At 55.9% G+C, this 24,371-nt stretch overlaps 1 protein-coding gene across 4 annotated transcripts; it reads right to left on the bottom strand.

Moving 5' to 3' along the window:
• Nucleotides 1–3,313: 3,313 nt before the first annotated feature.
• C1QA (complement C1q A chain) lies at nt 3,314–6,203 on the bottom strand. 4 transcript variants are annotated; one of them, XM_008148116.3, is made up of 3 exons: nt 6,091–6,203; nt 5,092–5,261; nt 3,314–4,064 (listed from the first exon to the last, which is right to left on the bottom strand). In XM_008148116.3, the coding sequence occupies exons 2-3, from the start codon at nt 5,252–5,254 to the stop codon at nt 3,490–3,492; spliced, it is 738 nt and encodes a 245-aa protein (XP_008146338.2). In that variant the 5' UTR covers nt 5,255–5,261; nt 6,091–6,203; the 3' UTR covers nt 3,314–3,489. The 4 variants fall into 4 exon arrangements, with proteins under 4 accessions (XP_008146338.2, XP_054576651.1, XP_054576652.1 ...); XM_054720676.1 differs by having other exon boundaries at nt 5,092–5,281; nt 6,091–6,138; XM_054720677.1 differs by lacking the exon at nt 6,091–6,203 and adding an exon at nt 6,004–6,053.
• Between the last annotated feature and the right edge of the window lie 18,168 nt (nt 6,204–24,371).

Genomic DNA, 24,371 nt, shown 5'->3' with positions numbered 1-24,371 from the left:
CCCTCCTCCCCCCTTCCCCCCTCCCCCCTTCCCCAGGCCCACATCCCCTTTCCCATGTTTTCCCCTGACTCAGTACTTTCTTTCGGGTGCTGAGCCAGGCTGACCGCAGTGACACCCTGTGCCCTCCACCCCGGTCATAAGTGTCTGAAATAAGGAAATGTCCCCCCGCCGGGTCCGGGAAGGGTGTGTGCGTGTCTGTGTCTGTAAACACAGGCCTCCCGGGCAGACTGCCCTGCCACGTGGACAGCCCCTGGACTGGCCATCCCCGTTTGCGGCGTTTACTGCGCCTGAGGCTCAGCTGTTTCTCAGCGTCTCAGGAGGAAGTTAGAACCCCCTTACGGACAGGGAAACCGAGGCTCAGGGAGGTGCAAGCCTTGGCCCAAAGTCACGGAGTGAGTGGTTTCTTGGGGTCCAAAGCCTTGCTCTCACCCCTCTGCTTAGCTGCGCCCAGAAACAATCCTCACATATGCACTGGTCAAGTGGCAGGCCTTATTCTAGAAAGTTCCATACGCCCCTCTTCCCTATGATAGTTGGGGGGCGGACACCCGAATGGGCAAGCTTTGATGGCAGGCAGCCTGCGGTGTTGGACAGAGTCCTCTGGCTACAGAGCCGGCGGCTTCTGGGTCTCCTTCCAGCCACGCCACCTCCTTTCCCTGAGGCCTTCAGCAAACCGCGGACCCCACCCGGGCCTCAGCCTCCCGTCTGTGTACTGGGTGGTGGGGAGGCGGGGCTTTGCATGGTGGCACCTCTTCCTCGGGCCGGGCCCCTGGAGACCTCACCTTTCCTGCCAGCACCGCTTCTTCACCTCCATCCCCAGCACCCCGGCCTTTGGGCTTGGAGCCTATTACGGCCGGTGAGGGGGTGCCAGTGGGGCTGGGCTGGCAGAGCTGAGCGAGGCCCCCTCCTCTCTTTAGAGTCAGGGAGGAAGGAGGTGTCGGGCTGCAGAGGGTCCATCCCTGACCCCACTCCCGGCCCCTATGTCACCTGGTGTCGGTTCGTCCTCTGTAAATGGGGGGGGGGGCGGGGCGAAGGGGGGCTCCATTAGCTCCATGCAGGGTAGTGGTGCGGACTCTGTCTGATGGATGTACCCATGATACTTAGCCCTGCGCTGGGCATGGGCAGGGGTTCAGAGCCTCAGGGCCTCAGTTTCCCCCTCTGTTCCTCCAAACTCTGGCACAGGGCTGCAGAGGGGGGACGAGAGTGGAAATGTGAGTGCCCCTGATCCTGGGCGTCTGGGGCGGAATGGATGGATGGCACCTGAGCGCCCATCTTCCTCGCCTCATTTGCGCCTGGGTCTGGTTTGTCCAGCAGATGGCAGCCTCGGCCCGTGCTCAGCCTTCCCTGCCCCGCCCGCCTGGTCCAGCTGCGTTCCTTCCTTCCAGAGCGGCAGTGATTTGCCTCCCCAGAGGTGGGCAGGTATGGGTGGCCTTTAGGGTAAGGAGCAGCCCGCAGCCACATTTCTGTAGCCTGGTCTCTTGGCCACTTAGGGGGCTCCCCCGCTGACATTTCCTTTGGGGCCCACTGCAATGAAAGAAGCCTCCACTTTGGGGTCAGGCAGAGCTGGTTCAGATCTAGGCCCTGCCACTCTCTGGCAGGGTGACCTCGAGTCAGTGTCTCCCTTCTCTGAGCCTGTGTCCTCGTCGATTTTGCTGGGATTCAATGCATCAGTGACTATAAAATGTCCAGCACGTAGGAGGTGCTCAAAGACCTGTTTCTTTTCCCAGTGGGGTGGGTATGTTTCGGGGGCAGGGGGACTGCTGGGTCAGGGCAGGAACCCAATGGGGGGCTGAGGGCCTGTGGAGTTCATCACTGCCCCGGGGGCACAGGGGGTCACTCTCTTCTTCCTGACTCCCAAAGGCTGTTGGGGGGCAGCCCCAGGAGAGGCTCCTGACTGTTGGAGGCAGGGGTCGGGGGTTGTGCATACGTGAGGACTCTGAGGCTGCTTGTGTGTCAGTGGATGGGAGAGACGGTCCCTGGGAGGTGTCAGCAGGCGTGGAGGTCAATGTGTGAGCAAACACTGGCATTTCTAAGGCACACACATGTTGGAGTGGAGGATGTGTACGTCTGCATGTCAGGGGTGTGTCGGGACACCCGTCTTAAGGTGTGTGTGTAAGAGTACTTCTGATGGTTTACAGGGAACACTTGGGTGTGTGAGGCAGGGGTGTGTGAGTATCCCGAGGGTATGAAGGCATAAGTCATGTGGACGTCCAGGGGTGTACACGGGTGTGGCTAAGAAAGTGGATGTGTGCTGAGGGAGGGGATCATGTGTCCGTGTTTCAGTGAGGAGTGGACAAGTTTTGGTCCAGGAATGTGGGTCCCTGTGCATCTCAAGGGAGGTGTACCTGAGTGGTGTGGTATGGTGTGTGTGTAGCGTGGTGTGTGTGTGGTGTGTATGCATGCCTGGTGTGTTTGTGTGTGTGCATATATAAAACCGCTCCCTCTGGGGAAATGCACAGGGCCTTGGACATGTTCAGGACTGCACTTCTGGTCTCCTTATTTTCCTCACACACCAAGGCCATGCTGGGGCTTCTTGCTCCCGAGCAGCTCCCGGACTGGCCAAGTGGGAATGAGCCACAGACATTGCAGATCCACTGTACTCCCCCTTCCCCGCCTCCACCCCTGCCAGGATGGAGCCCAGGGCTGGACTCAGGAAACTGCCTTTGGGGAGGACTGCTGGATGCCCTGGGCCAATGGCTCCCCCTCTCTGAGCCCTGCCCCAGCCTTTCTGGGTCCGGTTGGAAAGCACGGTCATGGTCAGTGTGTGGCTGTGGAGGCTGACGAGGGTAGCGATTAAACACACAGGCTTGGGCCCTCCTAAGACCTGGAGTCGCATCCCAGCTCCTCCCCTTGAACAATGACCTGGGCTTTGTGTCTGGCCCCAACTCCCAGCCTCAGTTTTATTATCTGTAAAATAGGGTCATAATACCCACTTCAGAGCTCGATTGTAAAGATTATACAAAATGTAATAATAGCTAAAACTTATGTAGCCTTCACGATGAACCAGGCTCTGCACTGCAACTTTCATATATTAAATCATTTAATCTTCCAACAGCCCTTTGAGGTGGGTGCTATTATTCTTCCCACTTTACAGACTAGAAAACTGAGGCTCACTGAAGTTACATAACATGCACACGATTGGACAACTGGTACACGGTGGCCCCAGGATTTGAACCCAGGCCTCTGAGGCTCCCAGGACCTGTCAGATACATATTGCAAAATACCGAGTATGGGCCTGCCTTGTAAGCACTCAACAGTTGTCATTCTTATGCCTCCCTCCCAATGCCCAGGGTAGCAACTGAGCCTCACGCCAGCAGACAGGGACACAGGTATTTATTCCAGGAAGCGTTCTAAGACACGATCTCCCTCCGGCTAAAACAACAGCGCCCCCACTTTACAGAGCAGAGCGTAGAACCAGAGAGGTGGAGCGAGTGGGCCGGGGTTGCACAGCAGGAAGCAGGTGAGGCCAAGGTGGGAGGGTCCCGCCCCGGCTCAGGCGGACGGGAAGATGAGGAAGCCGCTGAAGACGCTGTCGGCCTCGGGACCCTGGTAGATGCGGCCCTTCGCAGGGTCTTTTTCGATCCAGACCTGGTCTCCGTTCTGGAGCTGGAGCACGGTGCCCCCAGACACCACCTGGAAGGTCCCCCTGCTGTTGGTGTCACAGAAGCCCACGGAGCTCGTGGTCAGGCCCCTCTTGGAGGACATGATGGACAGGCAGATGTCCCACTTGGACACCACCTGGAAGGTGAAGTAGTAGTAGCCGGGCACGGCGCAGACGAACCGGCCCGAGTGGCTCTGGTACCTGCCTTCCTCGTTGGTGATGACCGTGTCGAAGATGACTACATGGCCGCCCAGCGGCGGGTTCCGCCTCACGGCTGAGAAGGCCGGCCGCGGCTGGGCGTTGATGTTTCCCGGGTTGCCCTTGATGCCCTTCAATCCTGGGGAGCCAGGGTTACCCACGGGGCCGCTAGGTCCTGGGTAGCCCATTTTGCCAGGGATTCCAGGGGGCCCAGGTTCTCCCTGGTCTCCTTTAAGACCTCGGATGCCTGTCCGGATGCCGGGGGCCCCTGTGGGAGGAAGGCCAGGTTGGCAGTGAGAGGCTAGGGTCTGCCCATCCTCAGGCAGAAGGCTGGGACCCCGAATCGCTGTGGGATAGCGGATAGGGGAGGGCCTGGGCCTTTAAGACACGGATTCTGGCTGGCTCCGTGAGCTTGGGCATCTCAGCCTCCCTGAGCCTCAGCTTCGTTCTCTCTGACACGGAGAGAAGTGGGAGCAGGCACTTGGGAGAGTGTCAGATTCTGTGAAAAGCAGGACACTGGCTCCTCCACGTGCTTCTGCCCACCGCCCTGCACTCCACACCTCACAGCCACTGACCTGACCCCACTGACCCTGACCCCTTCTGTTTCAGGGACCCCACAAACGTTACAAACGTCTCTGCAGATCTTGTTGGTCTGCTGTGCACTGGGAGGCTCGGGGGACTGTATGAGACTTTCCTTTCCCATCTGGTCATGTCCTCTCCCCTCCCTTCACCCCCAGGCTTTTCCCTTGAATTTGAGAGTTCCTGAAGCCCAAACGGGTTGAGGAACAGGGAGCAGGGCTGGGGGAGGGGCAGGTGGAAAAAGGATAGTTGCCATTAATTGATCCCTCCCTCTGTGCCCGGTGGGGTTGGTTCCCTATCTTACAGACGAGGAAACTGAGTCTCAGAGAGGGTCACACAGCAAAACCGGGTTCCCGAGTCTAAAACCTGAGTCAGCGCACTGAGCGTCCTGGTAACTGAACAGTGGCCGAGGCCTGGGCATGCTTCAGACCATTCGTATTCATTGCTGCAGCGACCCATTTCCCAGAGGAGGAAGGCGAGGCCAAAGAAAGAGGCCCCAAGCCGTAAAGAGGACATGGAGAGGCCTGGGGGGCTGCGGACATGGTCCGGGGAGAAGGCCAGGCCCTCCTCAGACCTTAGGACCAAGGACAGACTGGAGGAGCTTTATGTGGGGGCCCAGGTGGACTCCTGCTTTTTGGTATCACCCCCAAGCCTCCTCCCCGGAGCCCAGGCCAAGCAAAGGGATGAGGGACTGGGGTCCAGAGGGAGGTACTTACCTGGCTCCCCTTGCTCCCCCTTGAGGCCTGGCCGCCCGGGTCGGCCAGGCTTTCCTGGAGCCCCGTCCCTCCCATCCGGCGCTCGGCACACGTTCTGGGTCACCGTCGAGGCCAGGGACATGGCCAGCACACCAACCAAGAGCCAGCCCCATGGGGCTTCCATGATGCCACTGTAGAGACACGGCAGGGCCTGGGCAGGTTGGACATCACACACACACATACACCCGACTCGCACACTGAAACACACACACACACACACACACACACACACACACACACGGATATATCCACATCCCACCACCTCCCATGCACACCTCCCTGCTCCAGGGACTTCTATGTCCACCCTCCATGCAGCTCCAGGGAACCCAAACCTTTATATAGCCACAAACACACATGCAACTGAGCATGCCCATGTAGTCACACGCTCAGACACACAAACAGCCTCTCACCCACACACGGCTGGACGCACAAACTGACACCCATCCCTTGCTCAACGTTCATATACTCCCACAGATGACCAGTTCCATTGAACAAATATTGATTGAGAGCCTGCTTCTCATTTAACACTCCCTCACCCAGATGGCAGAGCTGTGCACGCACACAGGAATTCACAAACACCTGACACAACACGTCTGCTCACTCCCCTCCATACTCGTCCCCCTTCAGGCGGACGGTCACCCCCGGTCCCTCTCTGTGGGACCCCTCTGCTGAGATCTGAACCTCCCAGCCTTTACCTAGCTTCTTGTAATTTGGGGGGCTCAGGACCCAGAAACTCTGGTTAGAGCTGATGGGTCTGTGTCCCCATCTCCCACTATCTCCCCAAGTCCAAGGAATTAAGGTCCCCCTACTCGCTGATTCTGGGTCCTGAGTCGGGGCCCCACCCAACCCCGTCCTGGCACAGACCGGCTCTACCTCCCTGACAGCCTCCGTGGGCAGCTCCCAGGCCTGCTCCCCTGGCTCTGACTTCACAGCCCCCGCCCTCTCCGGTGCCGGCCTCACCTGCCGCGGGTGGTCGACTCAACTGGATGCTCCTGCTGTCCACCCAGGGACCTCTGTGGGACGCCCAGCAGGACGGCGCCGGCCAGTGGCCAAGTTTCACATCCCTTCCCACTTCCCCTTCTCCTCTGGACCTGCCCCCGGCATTGCCCTGGGGGCCAGGGGCCGGCCAGGGACATTTTGAGCAGACCTCAGCAAGACCGGGACATTGCACATCCTACCCCAAGCCACAGTGGGTGCGGGGGCAGGGACAGCAGGCTGCAAGGATGGAGGGCTGTGGAGGGGTTACTGGGCGGGGTGGGTAGAGTCAGAGACGCACAAAACATCAGGGTGGAAGGAACTTGTAAGACTTCTTTAAGATTTGAAAGCAACAGCATGCATTCAAAAGCGTGTAAATACAGAAAGGCACAAAGGAAGAAGAACAGGGCGGTGTAACGAGCAGCTTAGTCATCAGCCTTCTAGACCTGCCACTTCCCAGCTGCACACCCTTGGAAAGACACCTCACCTCCGGGGGCCTTGGTTTTCTTATTGATAAAATCGGGAACAACAGATTCTCAGCCTCATCGGGTTACTGTAACGTTTTAATGATATAATACACATACAAAACATTGGGCACATGGTGAATGCTTAATAATTAGCGTTTACCAACATTTAAAAAGCAGTGACAAAGCCCATGCATTCTACCATCGAGAGAATTGCTGCGAATGCTTGGAGGGCTCATCTAGCCTAGTTCACGCTCTCTGATGGGGTGCTCACCACCTGCCAGCACAGCTCACGTCATCACTGCCAGCTTGGACCCTGAAAATGCTTTTCTTTAGATTCGGCGATCTGTCTCTCCCAGACTGGAGACCGGTGTGTTCAGGCCTGGGCTGACCATGTCTTTTTACTTCTTCCTATGTTTTTTTTTTTTTTTTCTGAGAAATTCACCAGAGGGAGGCGGAGGAGAAAAAGGAAGGCTGCTATACACAGGCAGAAGAAGTTGGTCTAGAGCCGGGGTTTTCAAGCTTTTGTAACTCCTGTTTTATTTGCAATCTTGTACAGCACCCAATATATATATATTTATATATATATCCATCAGCTGCAGGTAGGGATGTATTCGTTTAAAGGGAGGGCCAAGTGTTCCTCCCGCAAGTCCCTTTCCTGCTCCCCAGGATTCAGGAGGTTAAGGGAATCTCTGTGTGACCGTGTGCAAGCCACATCCTTTCTCTGGACCTCAGTTTCGTTATCTGTAAAATGGGGATAATACAGCCTCCTCCCTAGGCTGCTGAGAGGTTATGTAAACTTATGAGGGAGTTTATACTGTCAAGCACCACATTAAAATAAGTCATCATTATGAATGGGTCACCGTCGAGGCCAGGGACATGGCCAGCACACCAACCAAGAGCCAGCCCCATGGGGCTTCCATGATGCCACTGTAGAGACACGGCAGGGCCTGGGCAGGCTGGACATCACACACTCACATACACCCGACTCGCACACTGAATCACACACACACACACACACACACACACACACACACACACACGGATATATCCACATCCCACCACCTCCCATGCACACCTATGACCTTGAGCAAGTTACCTAACCTCTCTAAGCCCCACTTTCTCCATTGATCAAGATGAGGGGGTGGGTTGGAAGCCGGAAGGATGGCCCCAAATGTTCTGCAACATCCCCTTCCAACATCCATTTTCTTTGGTTGCAGTGTTTCCGTTTTGCTTCCCTGCGAGAGGAATTAGAAAAATCACGTCAGAGTCAGAACCAACAGCCCAATGTTCCCATTTTATAGATGAAGACACTGAAGGCCGAAGACAGGAAGACCCACAGAGAGAGTGGCCGAGTTGGCAGGAGGAAAAGCCAAATGCTGTGAAAGGCCCCTTAAAGTTTAGTGTTCAAGATATTAAATACACAATTCTTATAGAAACTGATAGTGAGTACATGTCATTTTTTTTTTTTTTGTAGCTTATTAATGAAGGAACCAGCAGGGTGACAAAGCTAGTTCAATGAAGAATCTGAGAAAAAATATATACCTATCTATGGAGAGAGCGAGCCAGTAAAAACAAAAACCACAATAAAAAATAACACAAGAATTCTAGAATATTCATAAGGTTGCTAAGTGAGATACAAAACTGGCCAATGTCCTCTAGGGCAATAAAGTCATAATGTTGGGGTTATCTTCTGTATGGAAAAGCAATCATTTGCATCTCTACCAGACAAAAATAATTTGCAACTTATCAGTTTTCTACCAGCTACTAGCTATCTTTACAGAGCCTCGGCCCCGATCAATAGTAAACAATAAGTCGAGCCAAGTGACATTCCCCTGGCGTGTCGGACGACCCTCAGGAGGGCTTGTCAGACACGGCTCTCATCTGACTTTGAAAGGACACTAGTTATCTGTTTGCTTTATTTCCAAGAGTGGGATGAGTTTACTTATCAGGCTGTTGCAAGAGCCTAAACACTTCCCAAGAAATAAAAGGCATCGATAGTAATGAACATGTCATTAGTGTGAGAAGTAAATGGGTCCGTGACAATGGCACACGGGCATCTTCCATCAGAGGGGATGGCAAACAGTTCCCATTTCTCCAGAGCTCAGCCAGGTGCCGGGAGGCAGAAGCAGGGAGGAGAGGGAACCTTGTCATACTCCTGGAGCCCTCATCCAGGGGCTCAGGGTGCAGTCAGGGGCCTAACGAATAACCAAAAAAATCATCTCTAGCTCCAGCCGGTTTGGCTCAGTGGATAGAGTGTGGGCCTGTGGACTGAAAGATCCCAGGTTCCTGGGTTCAGTTCCGGTCAAGGACACATGCCTGGGTTGCAGGTTCAATCCCCAGTAGGGGGGCATGCAGGAGGCAGCCAATCAATGGTTCTCTCTCATCACTGATGTTTCTATCTCTCTCTCTTCCTCTCTGAAATCAATAAAAATATTTTTTAAAAATCACCTCTAAATGACTCCAGTTCTTTCTGGTGGAGTCACATCTCACTCAAGAGTTGGGTTCCAAAATCAGCATATTGGACAAAAATTGTAAATGGTAAGTATTAGTGTTGGGGGAAAAATACTTAGGAAAGTGCCATGTTGGAGACCATATTACCATTTCACAGGAGTCCTATGGGGTCACGTTTGGCTTTGACATTAGAATAGATTTCTATTTCTTTATCAGTTGGCTAAGGTGCATGCCCTTTTTTGTAGAAAGACATTGAATCCTTAAAGATTGGAGTCATACTCAGTGGGAGGTGTGTAGACCATGAGGAGCTCATAGGAGCTGAAGCAGACTTGAGGACAGACTTGGGGACAGATTTGGGGACCGCAGGGGCAGCCAGATCTCCCCGTCCACGCTCCGTGGATCTGGAGTGACAGCAGCATCCCCTTCCTCATTTAAATTGGTTTCCTTAGCTCATTCTCTCTCTGAATCTTATTAGGCAAAATGCAGAGAACCAAACGTGTACGGAACATAACTCTGAAGTTCTTGCATTTCTTTTTTTAATTAAAAAATGGAGGTTGAATTCACATACAGTAAGATGCAGTCTTCAGCGCACTGCTCACACACCGTTCGCCACCACCCAGATCAAAATATAGACCATCCCCATCACCCCGGCAAGTTGCCTTGTGCCTCCTGTGTTACCCCCAAGCCCCACAGTGACCAGTGAGTTCTGACCTCCGTCACCATTGGGTGCCTCTGCCTGTTCTGGAACCTCATGGACAGAGAAGCATGGAGAATGTGTCTTCTGTGCCCGTCTTCTCTCGCTTCCCATGCTTGTGAGAGTCATCCGGCTTAGTACTGCTGAGAAGTGGTCCATTGTGTGCATGCATCGCCCTTTGCGGGTAGCCCTTCCCCCGTTCGTGGGCATTTTGGGTGGTGATGAATAAAGCTGCCGAGAACATTCTTGTAGGAGTCCGCCTCCGGTGCCGCCCTGTGAACGTATGTGCTCCGCCCGCTCCGCCCGCTCCGCCCGCTGCCGTAGTGTTTGAACACCAGGGGGTGGCACTGAGTTTTCACCGATGCCCCTTCCTCTCCCATCCCCTGCCCCACACCTCTCTCCTCAACAGCCTCTTTCTAAAACAAACAAACAAAATCAAAACAAAACAAAAAAATTCCTCCTGCACCCTCTGCCTGAACCACTTTTTCTCCCTCTCACTCACTCTTCCCCGTCTCCCTGCTCTGTATGATGAAGATGGTCTTCAATTTGTCTTTCTGGCTAAGTCCCTTCCTTCTGGGTACCTTCTGGGTCTCTCCTTCTATTCTCCGTCCCTTCACCCGATGAGATCAAGGTTTTGTTGGGGGGAGGGATGCGTGGGGGAAGGGGAGGGAGCTGTCAGAGCCTGCCACGCATCTTCAGTGCACATTCTTTGTTCTTTGCATCTCTCTTGGCAGATAAAAGCTCTTTTGGGGACTGTTTTATGAAAAACGGAGGGGATTGTAAACAACGAATAATATGTGCCTCCCATTTGCCCTGTCTGGGGATGACAAAAACCCTTCAAATTATGGCCGGAGTGGCTCAGTAGTTGAGAGTCGACCTATGAACCAGGAGGTTATGGTTCGATTCCCAGTCAGGGCACATGCCCAGGTTGCAGGCTCGATCCCTGCAGGCCCGGTGGAGGGTGTGCAGGAGGCAGCCAAGCAATGATTCTCTCTCATCATTGATGTTTCTCTCTCTCTCCCTCTTCCTTCCTATCTGAAATCAATGAAAACATTTTTTTAAAAAAACAAAACAAAACAAAAGAAATGGTGGCCAGGCTTCAGATCAGTGTGGTTTGTCCCTGACCCGGGGTGGGGGGCACTGAGCAAAAGTCCCATCTCCTCCTTCTTCCCGCTCCTGCCACTCGGGGGCCAGGGCATGACACAGCTGAGAAGGCCTCCACCCCTCCACCCAGGCCCCAGCTGGAGCCCAGAGTCCTGGCTGCCCAGAGGGAAGCAGCAAGCCTGCCAGGGCCCAGGTGGAACTCTGGGAACAGCTCCAGCGCCAGATCTCCCGGGAAAGGTGCTAATGGAAGCCGCCAGGGGTGCAGGCAGGTGAGATGTAAAAAGATTAAGAGGATTTGGGGAGAGTTTGGAAAACAAACAGCAGGCTGTGGGAGCAGCGAGGAGGCCTTGCCTCTCTCTGCCTTGTGGGGGCTGGGTCCTGGGGGCCTTCAGGGACCATGGCACCCAGAGGCCAGGAGAAGACTGGCTCACACAGACCCCAGGGTCAGTCACGGGCGAGTGACTGGGGGAAAGCTCCCAGGGAGAAATGGTCTCCGTCATCGGCCCCTCACCTGCCCGACATCCCACCTGTACGTACCCCTGGCTTCCATGGGTCGGCACTGCCTTCTGTAGGAAGTTTCACGAAGGTGTGTCCTGGTGCATTTGCAAGAGGTGACTGGGCCCTACTTAGTGAGCCCGACAGCTAGGCTTAGTACTAGTGCTGAATACACTGTCTCATCTAATCATCCCAACTCCCAGGAGGGAGTACTTGATTGATGAGCCCCTTTTACAGATGAGGCAACCGAGGCTCAGACAGGGCAAGCGAATTACACGGGGCACACAGCCAGTAAATGGCAGACAATAAGGTACCACACAGGTACCTTTCTGACGTGGTTCCACTGTCGTCCCACATATCTGAGGCCTGAAACAGGAACTCTGAAAGAAAGAGGAGAACGGAGGGGGTGAAAGTATGGGGTGTGGGGCGCTGAAGAAGGCAAGACTTGCCAGCTTCGCACATTCACCTCCCCCGTGCCAGGCATTTTACACACATCATCTCACTTAATTTACACAGTATCCCCACAGGGAGTATTCTGGTTTGTTTTCAAAGAAGAAGGAGCTGAGGCGCAGAGAAATGAAGTGACTTGCTCATGGGTCCGGCGTTGCTAGATTTAACCAATAAAAACATGGAATGCCCAGTTCAACTTGCATTTCAGGCCAACAACGGTAGGCAGGGATATGTTTATGTTAAAAAAAAAAAAGGTCCATTCTACATTTTATAGGGCCCCCTCCAGAGATCATACAGCCTGCAGGTAAGTGACTATTCCCCACCGCCCTGGCTCATTGGAAGGAAGAGGTGGGCTGAAGGGGGCGCTCCTCTCTGCCTCCCAGGGGAATAGGGTCAAGGCCACTGCTTCTGTGGGGGAGCCACAAACCCCAGCAAGGTTCGTCCACCATGACCCCCCACATCATTGCCACGGCGGGCTGCCCTCTGGGTATCTCTCCCTGCCCCAGATTCCATCAGGAGAGGCCACCGTGGGCGGGAGGCACGGGGCTTGGGTTCCAATCCCAGCTCAGAGTGTCCTGGGACATTACCCGCCCCACCCCCCCATCTGTAAAAAAGAGGGGGGAGTTGAAACAGCAGTGGTCAGAGCCACCTGGGGGAGCTGGTTGAGAAGAGCACAGCCTGAGCTGCACCCCCACTTACAGCATCAGAATCTCTGGGGCGGAGCGTCTGCGGTTTCACAGGTGCCCGGTGCGCGGAGGCAGGCAGCCTGGTATCTTTTACAGCAACTGAGCGGCTTCCCGACCGGGACACGTTGGGGTCACAAGGAGGGCAGGGCAGGGCAGGGCAGGGTTTGCGCTCCAGCTCGCACTCACTTTCTCCTGCGGAGCAATCCGGATTTGGGCGAAGGACAGCTGCTCGTGCCCCGTTTCCGCCCCCTCCTCCCGGCGCGCTGCTGATTACAAATAAACACCCGGCCGACGCGGGAGAGTAATTAACTCTCCGAAGTGGGGAGAACTAATCAGCCTGGAGTTTGCTGCAGGTGGGAAAAGCAAAGGCTTTCCTAAGTAGTATGCAAATGGCACCGTAGTATGCAAATCAACCCCCGGAGGCTCCTGGGAAAGGCCGGCGGAGCTGCCAGCACCCCGCCGAGGAGGGAGGGACAGGCTCTGGGGAGGGAGACCCTGACGGCGGGGCCCGTCCCTCAAGTTCAGGAGGCTGGAGAGGTCAGAGGAGGAGTGGGGGGCTCCCCTTCTGGGTTCCCCAGCACACCTGCCGCTTGTGTCTGGAGCCTTGGGGGAGGCAGAGAAATAGGCTGGGGGCTCAGGGAGGTCTGGCTTTGAACCTGAACTCCACGGGTCCTTACCTCTGTGACCTTGGCGAGTGATTTGCCGGGTCTCGGTGTTCTCATTGAACCGTGGATTCAATGCATACTTTCCAGGCTGCGCTGAGCGCTGGACGGCACATAAAGCACCTCGCATGGTCTGGCACGGAGTAGGTGTTCAGTAACGGAACCCTTTTCAGAAAGCACCCAGCTAAGCCCATGGCGCCCCCTGTGGGCCACATGCTGGTAAGTCAAAGCCCATCCCGGGGGCTCGCCTCAGCAGGTCTGCCTTTCAGGGGTGCGTTGGCCTTGTGATTGGCTACGGAAAGGCTCCCAGGGTGTCCCCCTGCTCCAGGCACCTTCTCCTGCTGCCTTGCCTGATGTTCTGGACCAGGACCAGGAAGGAGCGCGAGGCTGCCAGGGAGCAGTACTTAGGAGCACACACCCTCAGGACTCCCCGGGAGCGAGCACCTTCTTAATGTTTTGCACACCCTGGGCACCTCACTCACTTCATCCTTGTCCAGGCCCGGCGCACAAAATACCAGAGATGATTCACTCAAGAAATCTATAGGCTTGCTCAGGGAATCCTGGCCAACTCACTGGGCAGGATGAGCCTTAAGAAGGAGTGTGAGTTCAGAGACAGTGGGCATCTCTGGGGGCTTGGAGTGAAGGCACAGGAAAAACAGGGCAAATGGCCCTTGGCTCAGCGATCTCTTCCTCTGGGAAAGGGACTTCTGAGCAGCCCTTCCCGAGGTTCCCCCACTCCATTTCTCCAGCCTCTTGGCTCCAGGCAGATAGATAGGCTGGAAGACCCGGATGGAAGTTGGCACGTACCAGGGTAGGGGCTGGTGGGGTAAGCACCCCTCCTTTCGTTCGCACCACCTCCTGCAGGAGAGAGGCTGGGGGAGGCCTTTCTGGAGGCTGGCTTGACCTGGTGGGGAGCAGAGGAAGCCTCTGGGTCCAGCCTGGGGTGTGGTTTCAAAGCTGTTGCCAGAGCCAGGCCAGGGCACTAGTTCTGGGCGGATGCGTGGGAAGAGCCCTGGCGCGGGAGCCGGGAGACCGGGTGATCGGCCTGGCTCTGTGCTGCCTGTCTCCTCCCGTGCTTCTCAGGTGTCAGTAACTACATCTCTAACAGGCACTATCCCTCCTGCCTCCTGGGGCGACCTGCTCAGGGTCCCCCACAGACATCCAGTGAGAGACAGACCAGGTCCTGAACTTGGAGATGTTTGTGGGCTGACTCTGCTCCCCGTGCAGCCCACCTGCGGCCTCCAGTCAGTGACCCCATCTGAGAGCCTCAGTTTCCCTGTCGCCGATGGCAATGGCAGTTCCGTGCTGCAGGGCAGGCAGGGGTTTTTATTCTATGTTTTAAAATATATTTGTATTGATCTCAGAGAGGGAGAGAGAGATAGGTGAGAGAGAATCACTGATCGGCTCCTCCTGCACGCCCCCTACTGGGTATTGAGCGCGCAACCCAGGCATGTGCCCTTGACCGGAATTGAACCTGGGACCCTTCAGTCCGTAGACCGATGCTCTACCCACTGAGCCAAACCAGCCAGGGCCAGGTAGGGGTTTTAATTATTATATTCAAATGTTTACCACTTCCTTTCAAGGTAGATATATCACTCGTAGTGTACAGATAATAAAGAGGGCTCTGAGAGGCGATGTCCCTCACCCACGGCCACGCACTAAGAGAGCTTCAGCCTGGGCTCTAGCATACAGCTGTGTGGCCTTGGGCGAGCACCTTTGCCTCTCTGAGCTTCGGTTTTCACATCTGTAAATTGGGAATGGCGGTCTCTCCCCTGCAAGTGCTAAACACTGGTAGGAAGTAACACTCGTAGGAGAGCTGGCTGAGGTTTGACCCAGGGGCCGCATGACCCCCTGGCCCTGCTGGACACCTGGCTGCCTCTGTCACCCCAGGCGTGGGGCTGGCTGATCTCCAAGAGCAGCTCGGCTTGGACAGTTCCCGGCCTTCCCCTAAGCCTCCAGATTCCTTGAAGGCCTCTGCCTGATTTCATTGGGTCTGCTGCCTGCTGTACTCAGAACGCAGGCCTCAGGTCCCGGGGCTGGTTTTGAGGATGTTGGGTCCCCGCTCTCAGCTCTATTTCGCAGAGCCCACGTGTGTGAGGGTCTTCCATGGCCAGGAGGTGGTCATGATGTCCTAGGGCAGTGGTCGGCAAACTGCGGCTCGCGAGCCACATGCAGCTCGCGAGCCGTGGTTTGCCACTCTGCTGACTAATGAGTTTGCCGACCACTGTCATATACTACCCTTTACCTCTTTGCACACAGTATGCCACAATTGCCTAATCCTCACAGCTTCCAACTACACGGTAACATTTAGTCTAGGACCTAGGGCTTTCGGCATCTGGGAAGGGCTAACTGGGGGTGCCACTCCAAAGCACCTCCCCTTTGCTTCTCAGCAGGAGGGGGTGGCCAGGTTATTTTTATGATAAAAGTTTAATAAATTGAAAGGCATGGTTTTCATTCCGTGGGTAATTAGCTGCGGCCGCTGGGCTCCCTCCTAATTGTCTCTCTCACACCAGACGGGCGCAGATCAATAGGAAGCGGCCGCTGTGCGGTGAAAGTCACAATTAATTAATTGTCAGGCGAGTGTGTGTCTCCATCTCTGTCACATCAAAGGCCTGAGGGTGGCAGCTGCCCGTGTTTCTGGCTCTGCCGGCCGGCCCAGCCCGGAGCCCCAGGTGCGTGCGACCACAAGCCATTGCGCGTGCTTCCTGCCTCTCCCTCGGGCAGTGGGGGGCTATGCAGACGGGGTCCCCCGAGACCCCAGGCCCAGGGGCCTTCTCTGACAGCCAGCGTTGTCTTGCCTCCTCACTGCAAATGCAAACTCCACCATCTCTCTGCTGGGTACCTGCACCCTGGTCCCCTGGTCTCGCCCGTGCCTCCTCCCTGTAGTCCAACCCCGCAGCTTTTCTAGGCTGAAGCTTTGCCTGTATCTGGAATAGTGGAGGCGGGTGGTATTGGCTGAGAGAGAGAGAACCTTCTGGGATGCTGGGAAGGCTCCACGTTTGTATTTGGGTGGTGGTTTCATGGATGCATACTATGCACTAAACCATTTTGTGGTACCACTGAAGATTAGTGCAAACAGCTAAACACACACAGACCAAGGCCCCTCCCCCATCCAGCAATAACTTAGGTTTATGTGTCGTTGAGACACTAGGATGACGAGGAACACGGCCCTGCTTAAACGTGTCTTTCCTAATCCTCCCCACCGGTCCTGGAGATAGGTAGCATTTCCCCCTTTTCACAGATGGGGAAACAGAGGCACAGAAAGGGGTTGGGAAGGAACTAAGGAGAGGAGAGGGGAGAAGAGGATGGAAGGTGGAGGGGAAGGAGGGTCGAGGAGGGACCTGTGGCCATGGGGGGCTTGTGGGTGCCAGGCACGAGCTCAGCGCTCCACATACCACCACCTCTCCATGAAAGTAAAGTCACACGTCCCGTATTCCAGCTGAGGCTCCGAGAGAGGGGGGGGCGGCCCTTGTCTGAGGTCACATGGCCTGGGAGGGACGAGCTGGGTCTGGATCCTGGGCTGTCTCATTCCAACGTCTTTCTGAGGGGGAGACACGGAAGAAGGGGAGGGAGGACGGAGAGAGGTGAAGGTGAGGGGGCTTGAGGTGGGATGAGTGAATCAGGGAGGTGTGTGCATGAAAGAGGGGGTGCTAAAACACACGTGTGGGTGCACACACACAGGCATGCACCCACCTGCACCCCCTACTTTTGCTTTACTCTTTCTCCAGGGGCTTCCTGCTGCCTCTCGGGGGCTAGCTTTCCCTCGCCTGTAAAGGGGGAGAGGAACCGTGTGGCCCCGAGGTTTGCTGTGGCCCGCACACTGCCCAGCACGCACAGGGTCAGCGCGGGGCTGGCCTCTCCCCTCCTCCTCAGCTGGAGCTGCCCGGGGCCTTGCGGGCTCCCTGCCACCCGGCCCTCCGCCCGAGGCCGAAGCTCTGCAGCTGAGCGTGGCCTTGGGAAGGGTCAGGCCGGCTGTCCCGCCCGTGGCCAGTGCTCTGCTCTGCCCACCCCCCGAGCATGCTCATCCGCGTGCCCCTGGAGCTCAGGGGTGGACAAATATTGTAAGAGCTTCCCGGCTGCGGGGAGAGACGGTACCTGTCCTTCTGTCGCTGTTTCTCCGTGCGAACACAGCAGCGCGTCCAGCCTCCCGCTCTCGGCTGGTCGTCAGGGGAGGCCACCTCCACGCTCCCACCGCCGTCACCGCCTGTCACCGCACCTTTGAAGTGGCGCCTGATTTTCCAGTCTGTCTGAAGTCGCTGGCTGTTTATGCAGCAGCTGGTCCAGCACATCCCCCGCCGGGCCTCTCCGTCACGGTGCCAGCCGCCAGGGACTCGGGGAGACAGCCACCGGGTCTCCGGGGGGTGGGAGGCGGGGTAGCGAGAGGAAGCCGAGATGCCATTTCTATCTTCAGGGTCTTCTAGACTGAGCTTGCTTATTTTTTGTTTAAAAGGAAGAGAAAAAGAGTTTCCAAAAACCCCCAATGTGCTATTTTCTTCAAAGAAAAAGAAATAAAGATTTTTTAAAAAGCCCAAAAAACAAGGGCCAAAGGTAAAGCTTTTGAATTCTTTGAACATTTTCAGTGCTGCGGCAGTGCGCGGGGGAAGGCGCTAGGCTGGGAATCCTTTCATGGATGCTAATGTGCCGTGTGACCTTGGGCAAGTCACTTCCCTCTGGGCGTCAGATCCCCGGTGAGGGTCTGACCGGGTCCGCTCCACTCCACCCTTGGGGACCTTCTTATGTTGTGTGTTTCTCCCGAAACTCACTGCCACCGGCTGCCTCCTCCTTCTGAACAGGAAAGTCTTCCTCCGCCCAGGAAACCAGAGAGAGGCGGAGGGGCCTGCCTGCAGCAGGAGAGCAGGGTGATCCCTCTCGGCAAGGATGCTTGAAGCCTCCCTGTTGAGGATGTCACAGCTGGGGACCAGCGGGGTTGGGCGACTTGCCCAAGGTCACACAGCGAGGGAGTCTGTGGTAGAAGCAGGGTTAAATCTGTGTCTTTTCTCGTGCCTCATTAAGCCGCAGGAGGACGTTCCCAGCGAGCGAGCGGGGAACCACATTTATGTGACATACGTGTTTCAACTGAGGCTCCTGAGAGTGGAGTTTGAGGGTGAGGGCCCTGGGGTCACACAGAACGTGTCCCCGCATCTGCTGCACTGTTCGTGTGTCCTCAGGCAATCCATTTCAGGGCTCTGCGCCTCAGTTTCCCTAACTGTAAAATGGGGCCGTTCCTTGGGCCTCCTCTCTGCGTAGCTGTGAGGGCAACGGAGAGGGTGCTCGTGAAGCACTCTGCGCGGATCCTGGCACGTGGGAGCCGTTCCGACCTGCCGGCTGCTGCTCTTGGGAGCCTTCAGCGCGGGCCTGGAGCCTCAGTCTTCTTCTTCAAGCTCGCGGGGAAGGAGGGCACAGCGGGCCGGCCTCTCGGGCCTGGCTGTCACATCTGCCTTTCATGCCACACGCCCTCCCACCAGAGCCCCTGCCTGGGAGAGACAGGCAGCCATGGCAGGCTGTGCTGGAAATGTCAGCCTCGTCTTGCTGAGAGGCCTCTGCTGACACTGACGAGACCCCTGGCTGGTGGAGTTGCCGGGGAGCAGCCCAGGGCCCGGCCTCACTCCCTCTGGGCCTGGCCTTTCTTGGCCTCCCTGTCACCGCTCTGGCTCCAGCCCCAGGAGGCGAACCAGAAGGTCTCCTGGGGCTGGGGAGCCATCAGCCGAGGGGCCGGCCTTAAATGGAGCTGGTGGGTGGGCCGCTGGGTGGGCTCAGCTTTAAACGAAGGGTCCAGGAGGTATGTATGGGCTCAGGGCTTGGGTGCAGAATGAACTGGGTGGGACTCTGACCCTCACTTCACCCTCATTAGCTGCGCCACCAGGGGCAAGGCAAGTCGCCTCTGTAAACTCAGGTTCTCCAACGGAACACTTGGTAAAACTAAGCAAGGCTTTGTGGCACAGCCACTAGCATCAGGCAGCCCAGTTCCAGGCACTGGGGAGAAATGGAGAACAGACTCCTGCCCTGGGGGAGTTGACATTCTAGTGGGAGAGGGTGTGGGAGTCCAGAGGCTCCGAGAGAACAAAGGATGGGGCTGGGCAGCAGCAGGTAGTGAAGGAAAGAGAACTGAAGACCTGAGTTCAAATCCTGCCTCAGCCCCTTTGTCCTGTGTGAACTTGGACAAAGCGCTTCCCCTCTCTGGGCTTCAGTTTCCACATTTGCAGAATGGAACCAGCCACCCAGCCGCGCATCCCAAGAGATGCGTCTCCAGTGAGGGCAGTCTTGGGAGGGCACTAGGAGGCCGGGGTTCCTTTCCCCGTGTAGCTTCTCCACCCTGAGACCAGGGTGGGCAACTAGCAGAAGTGCCACCTACAGCACTTCTGCTCAACTTGGGCGCTCCCCCCCCACCCCCCCAGCATTTCCGAGCTACAAACCTGGAAATGGCTGCTCCACCTTTTGAAGTCTGGCCCTAAGGTGGGGCTGGGAGCTCTGTATGTCTCCTCCCTCCCTCGAACCTCCAGACTAAGACCCCCTCCTTGAAATCCTGTGTCTTCTAGTCATCCTGGGGGTAGGATTCTGGGGATCTAGGCAGCCTTGCTGCTGGAGAAGACCAGCTGTGTTCATTCATTCACTCATTTACTCATTCAATCCTTATCAATCATTTGGTCGGTCATCAGACAAACACTCATCCACCAGTTACCATGTGGCACCCATGTTAGGCACAGGAGATCGGGATGTGTCTTTTTTTTTTTTTTGCAAATATTAAGCATCTCTTCTGTTCCAGGCTCTGTGCTTGACACAGGGGACAACGTGATTAATTGGTTTATTCAATGTTTAGAAGTACCTGCCATGTGCCTGTGCCGAGTGCAGACAAATACTGAAGCCCTACTCTGTGCCAAATACTATGACAGCCACAGGGAGCAAAGCCCCACCACTTCCTGAGCCGGGCACCACACGCCTGGAGAACAGCGGCTGGCGTTTTGTATGCAGACATGAAACCCAGCGTCTCCCTGTGGCTAATGAATCATCGGGCTTCACATGAGAAGCGCGAACAGACCTCCTTGTCCATGAATTTGCTAATTGAGCTCCTCGAACTCAGACATTAACCTGAATTACCATAAATACTGCAGAGAACAGCCACTCTTGATGCATGCTCAGTGGTAATGGAGGAAATCAGTTGAGGAATAAGACTGAAATGCAATCCTAAAACTTCATTTTCACCATTAATTTGAACTTAGTTTCCCCTAAATACCATTCACTAAATGTTTCTATGACACTCCAGGGCTAGAGAGAGGAGGTGGGAGGGGGGCGGTGGGAGGAAGGGAGAGGCTGTACCGTGGAGGCTCGGGTGTATACACGGGGGCTGGAGGGCTGGGGGCTCCTGGGCGGGCCTGCCTGCTCTGCTCCATTCGGGGCACCGGCCTGGTGGCGGCGGGAGAGGCGGTCTTGGGTGATGAGTGAGCCCAGCTGGTGGTGGTGGAGAGAAATGGGGGTGGGGAATGACATGGTGGATGGACAGGCAGACAGACAGGAAGGCAGGACTGACTGAGGAAAACACCTGGACACACTGAAAAAAGGCGGCCAGCCTGAGCAATGACAGGACGGACAGACAGACTGACAGAAGGTTGTAAAGACAGACTACCAGTGGCCTGGGTGATAGGCAGCCAGTCTGACCATTGGAAGGACAGACAGATAGACTTAATAGGAAAACACAGAGGAAGACCAGCAGACAGACTGACAGACATACGGACTCAAAAAGAAGCCTGACATCCAACACCGAGCAGTCAGACGGGCACAGTGACCGTTCGGGAAGCGGATCAAGGGAGAAGCAGGCAGCCAGTCTGCCCATTGAGAGGACAGATGGACGGGCGGACAGACGGACTGGGCAGCAGGCAGTGGAGGCTGGAGTTGGACAGAGGCCGGGCTTGCTGACCCTCCCTAGATGTGAGGGAGGGAGCGGGGGAGAGGGGAGGGAGTGAGCAGAAGAGGCCTGGTGGACGCCTTTACATCGCGTGTCAAGGCCCTGGCGTGAGGGAGCCCAGCCTGCGTGCGGGGTGCTCCCCTGGGCCGAGGCGTCACAGCCTCTTCCCCTCCTCCTCACAGCTGTGTGCATCATCTGGCACGCAAGGCAAGAAGGCTCAGAGCCATCCCTGAGGTCTGCTCCGTGGTGGGGAGTGGGGGCAGTGCCTGGTCCTCTCTATGGGGTACCTGGACCCAGTGTCTGTGGGGGGCTCACACCCAGTGAAAGATCCTGGCCCTGGGGACATGGGGGGTTGGGAAACCCTGGAGGGGGCTTGTTGGTCTGGTGCCCCCTCCCCCCACCTCATTTGTACCCTCTGACCCTGGCCCCAATTCTGTGTGGTGGGTTCTGTTCTCACCCCCATTTACAGGACTTACAGGGTAGCAAGCTGGGGCTTGGAACAGGGAAGCTCTCAGGCCAAGGGCTCTCAGCACGAAGGCAGTGGGTCTGTTCTTCTGGGAGCCAGACTGCCCACAGGAGGCCCCTGTGTACTCTGCTCCCTGCAGTTGATGGGCTGCCAGGTCCAGTGTCCTTGTGGCTGGGCAGTGAGTCTGTGGGACCCCGGGGCTCACCATGGGAAACCTACAAGCCCCCAGACATAGGCCACATCGTTCAATGTCACCTTTCCAGCGACCATGACGCCTCTGTTCTCTATCTGTCTCTCAGTTAGTTGCAAAGTCAGGTGGGCAAACCCCAAGAACGGGGGCCCCGGTCAGTCTGATTCTCTATTGCTTGTCCCCACACCTTGTGAACATGGCTGTTTTCCTAAGAAGGGCCCCGCTCCTTTATGAATGGAGCCGTAACTCCCACCACCTTGATGTTTATCACTTTCTCTTTTTGGTCACCAAGCACTAGGGACAAAAAATACTTCCACCCATTAATCCTATATAATAAAAGGCTAATATGCAAATCGATAGAACGAAGGAACGGCTGGTCGCTATGATGCGCACTGACCACCAGGGGTCAGACCCTCAATGCAGGAGCTGCCCCCTGGTGATCAGTGCGCTCCCACAGGGGAGCACTGCTCAGCCAGAAGCTGGGCTCACAGCTGGCGAGCACAGCGGTGGTGATGGGAGCCTCTCTCACCTCCACAGCAGCGCTAAGAACTCCTCGGGGGATGTCTGACTGCCAGGGACGTCCCCCCCCCCCGCCCCGCCTAGTGCATGAATGTCATGCACTGGGCCTCTAGTATAATGATAATAACTGCAGTAGCACTACTACTGCTAGAGTAGCAATAGTGGTAGCAGTAGCATTAGTAGCAGCAACAGTATCAGTATTAGCAGCAGCGGCAGCAGCAGTATTAATAGTACTAGCAGTAGTAGCAGTAATGGCCATTAATTGAGTGATAACCAAGAGAAGATAAATTATATCCCAAGCCCTAGACACATGAACTCACACCCCACAGTGACTCTGTGAGGCGGGCGTCTTCTCTATGTGAGTGGAGGGGGAGCCAAATCTCACGTGGCTTCTCCAAAATCTCACAGTAAGAGGCAGAGCCAGGATCTAGACTCTGGTCTGAGTCAAAGCCTGGGCTCATTCTGCCGCCCGAGGCCGAGTGGGAGGTGCGGTTGGAGCCTGGTGGGACTTCTGAGAGCCATGGCTGGGCCATGGGGAGCAGGGGCGGAGGGCAAGATGGTGGCAGATGGTGGGGCAGGGCGGGTCAGAGAACCCGCAGAGCAGGAGGCAGGTGGCCTCGGCGACCTACAGGCAGCCTCCTCCACCGCCCTGGGGTGATGCAGGTGAGAAACGCTGTCCCATTCCTCATGAAAGAAACATCAGTGTTAATCGGATCAGGCCTCACACCCTGGGCTGGGAGCCTCATTCATTTTAAATTTATTTCTTCCTTAAGACTCAACCCATGGGGTGGGAAAGGGGAGGGAGCTGAGAAGGCTGTGAGGGGACTTTGGGGAGAGAGTAGGAATTCTACACCTTCTGGTTGCTTTGGGAGCCTTTGTAGCACAGAGGCGAACAGTGCAGGTTTGGAATCCCGTGCCTGGGTGTGATTTCAGCTCAGTTTTTCACTAGCCATGCGACCTTGGACAAGTCACCGGCCCTCTCTGAGCCTCAGTCTCCTCCTCTGTTACACAGGGCTAATGATATGTACACCTGTGAGTTGTGGCAGGCCCATCATAGGTGTTCAATTAATGGCATCCATTGTGCCAAGGACTGGTCTGCTCTCCTGGGGACCCTAGAGAAAATGGTATGCTTTGTCTTTCTCTCTGTCGGGAAGCTCAGCTCTTCCTGAAGCAAACTGACCCCTTGCTGGGAGAACGCTGACTGTAAGAGGGGTTTCTTAAGCGGAGTTGAGATCTGTCTTCCTGAAGCCCCCACAGTCTGACTCTGGGAAGAAACAGCCTGAGTCCCTCTCCCAGGACAGCCCTCCAGGATCTGCAGACATGATTGGTGATGCCCCATGTCTTCACCAGGGTCTTGCCACAATCTCCCCTTGCCCTGTTTCTCCCCCCAGCATGGAGCGTGGCAGCAAAACCATCCCCGCTGATTGAGACTCTGCTTCTACCAATCTAGCATCCGCTCCTCCCAGAGCCCGGAGATGCCCTGGCCAGGCCCTGGAGGCAAGCCCTCCGGAGGCGGCTTCAGTACCACGGACAGCTCCCAGCGTCACGGGCGACGAATGGATTTGAGGCTCAGGGAGTCTGGCCAAGGTAATGGGTTCTACATATAAAGACACATTTATTAACCTCAGCCATCCTCACCTTCAGGGCATATACTCACCCATCGCAGTCATACTCACATAGGCACACACACAGTTATACACACACTTGCCTCACATGCCCTTTTGCACAGTCACATGCCACCACATGCACAAACGTTTCCACACAACTCTTCATAGTCCCCCACTTACAACAAAGCACACACCCATAGCAATGGGCCCGTCCCCTCTGGCCCATCACTCAGCCTCTTGGCCAGTGGGCCGGGGATGCTTTCCCCCAGGAGAAAGATTCAGGTGTGATCTACTGGCTGGGCATGATTCCAGAGCTTAGGGACAGGGCTCACACCCTTAACCACCCCCTGCAGCGCATCCCACCATCGCCTCTCCCCAGAGCGCCCGGCTGACCTGGATTTAAGTACTGGTTCACCAGTCACCAGCTGTGTAACTTGGAGCCAGTTACATAACCTCCCGGTGCCTCAGTTTCCTGACTAGTGTGCAGGAGACAGTAATAGTAACACTCACACGGCTTCTGTGAGAACTGGGATGCATAATGCATAGAAGAGACTTGTCACTGTGTCTGGCACATG

Source organism: Eptesicus fuscus, chromosome 9 (genome assembly GCF_027574615.1).
Source record: "Eptesicus fuscus isolate TK198812 chromosome 9, DD_ASM_mEF_20220401, whole genome shotgun sequence".
NCBI lineage: Eukaryota > Metazoa > Chordata > Mammalia > Chiroptera > Vespertilionidae > Eptesicus > Eptesicus fuscus.
The sequence above is the reverse complement of the archived record's forward strand: the minus strand, read 5'-3'. Positions and strand labels throughout refer to the sequence as shown.

Coding starts and splice junctions, on each gene's coding strand:
- C1QA (XM_008148116.3), bottom strand. CDS start 5,254: ATGGAAGCCCCATGGGGCTGGCTCTTGGTTGGTGTGCTGGCCATGTCC. Junction 4,065..5,091: donor GGGGGAGCAAGGGGAGCCAG/GTAAGTACCTCC, acceptor TTCCTCCCACAG/GGGCCCCCGGCATCCGGACA.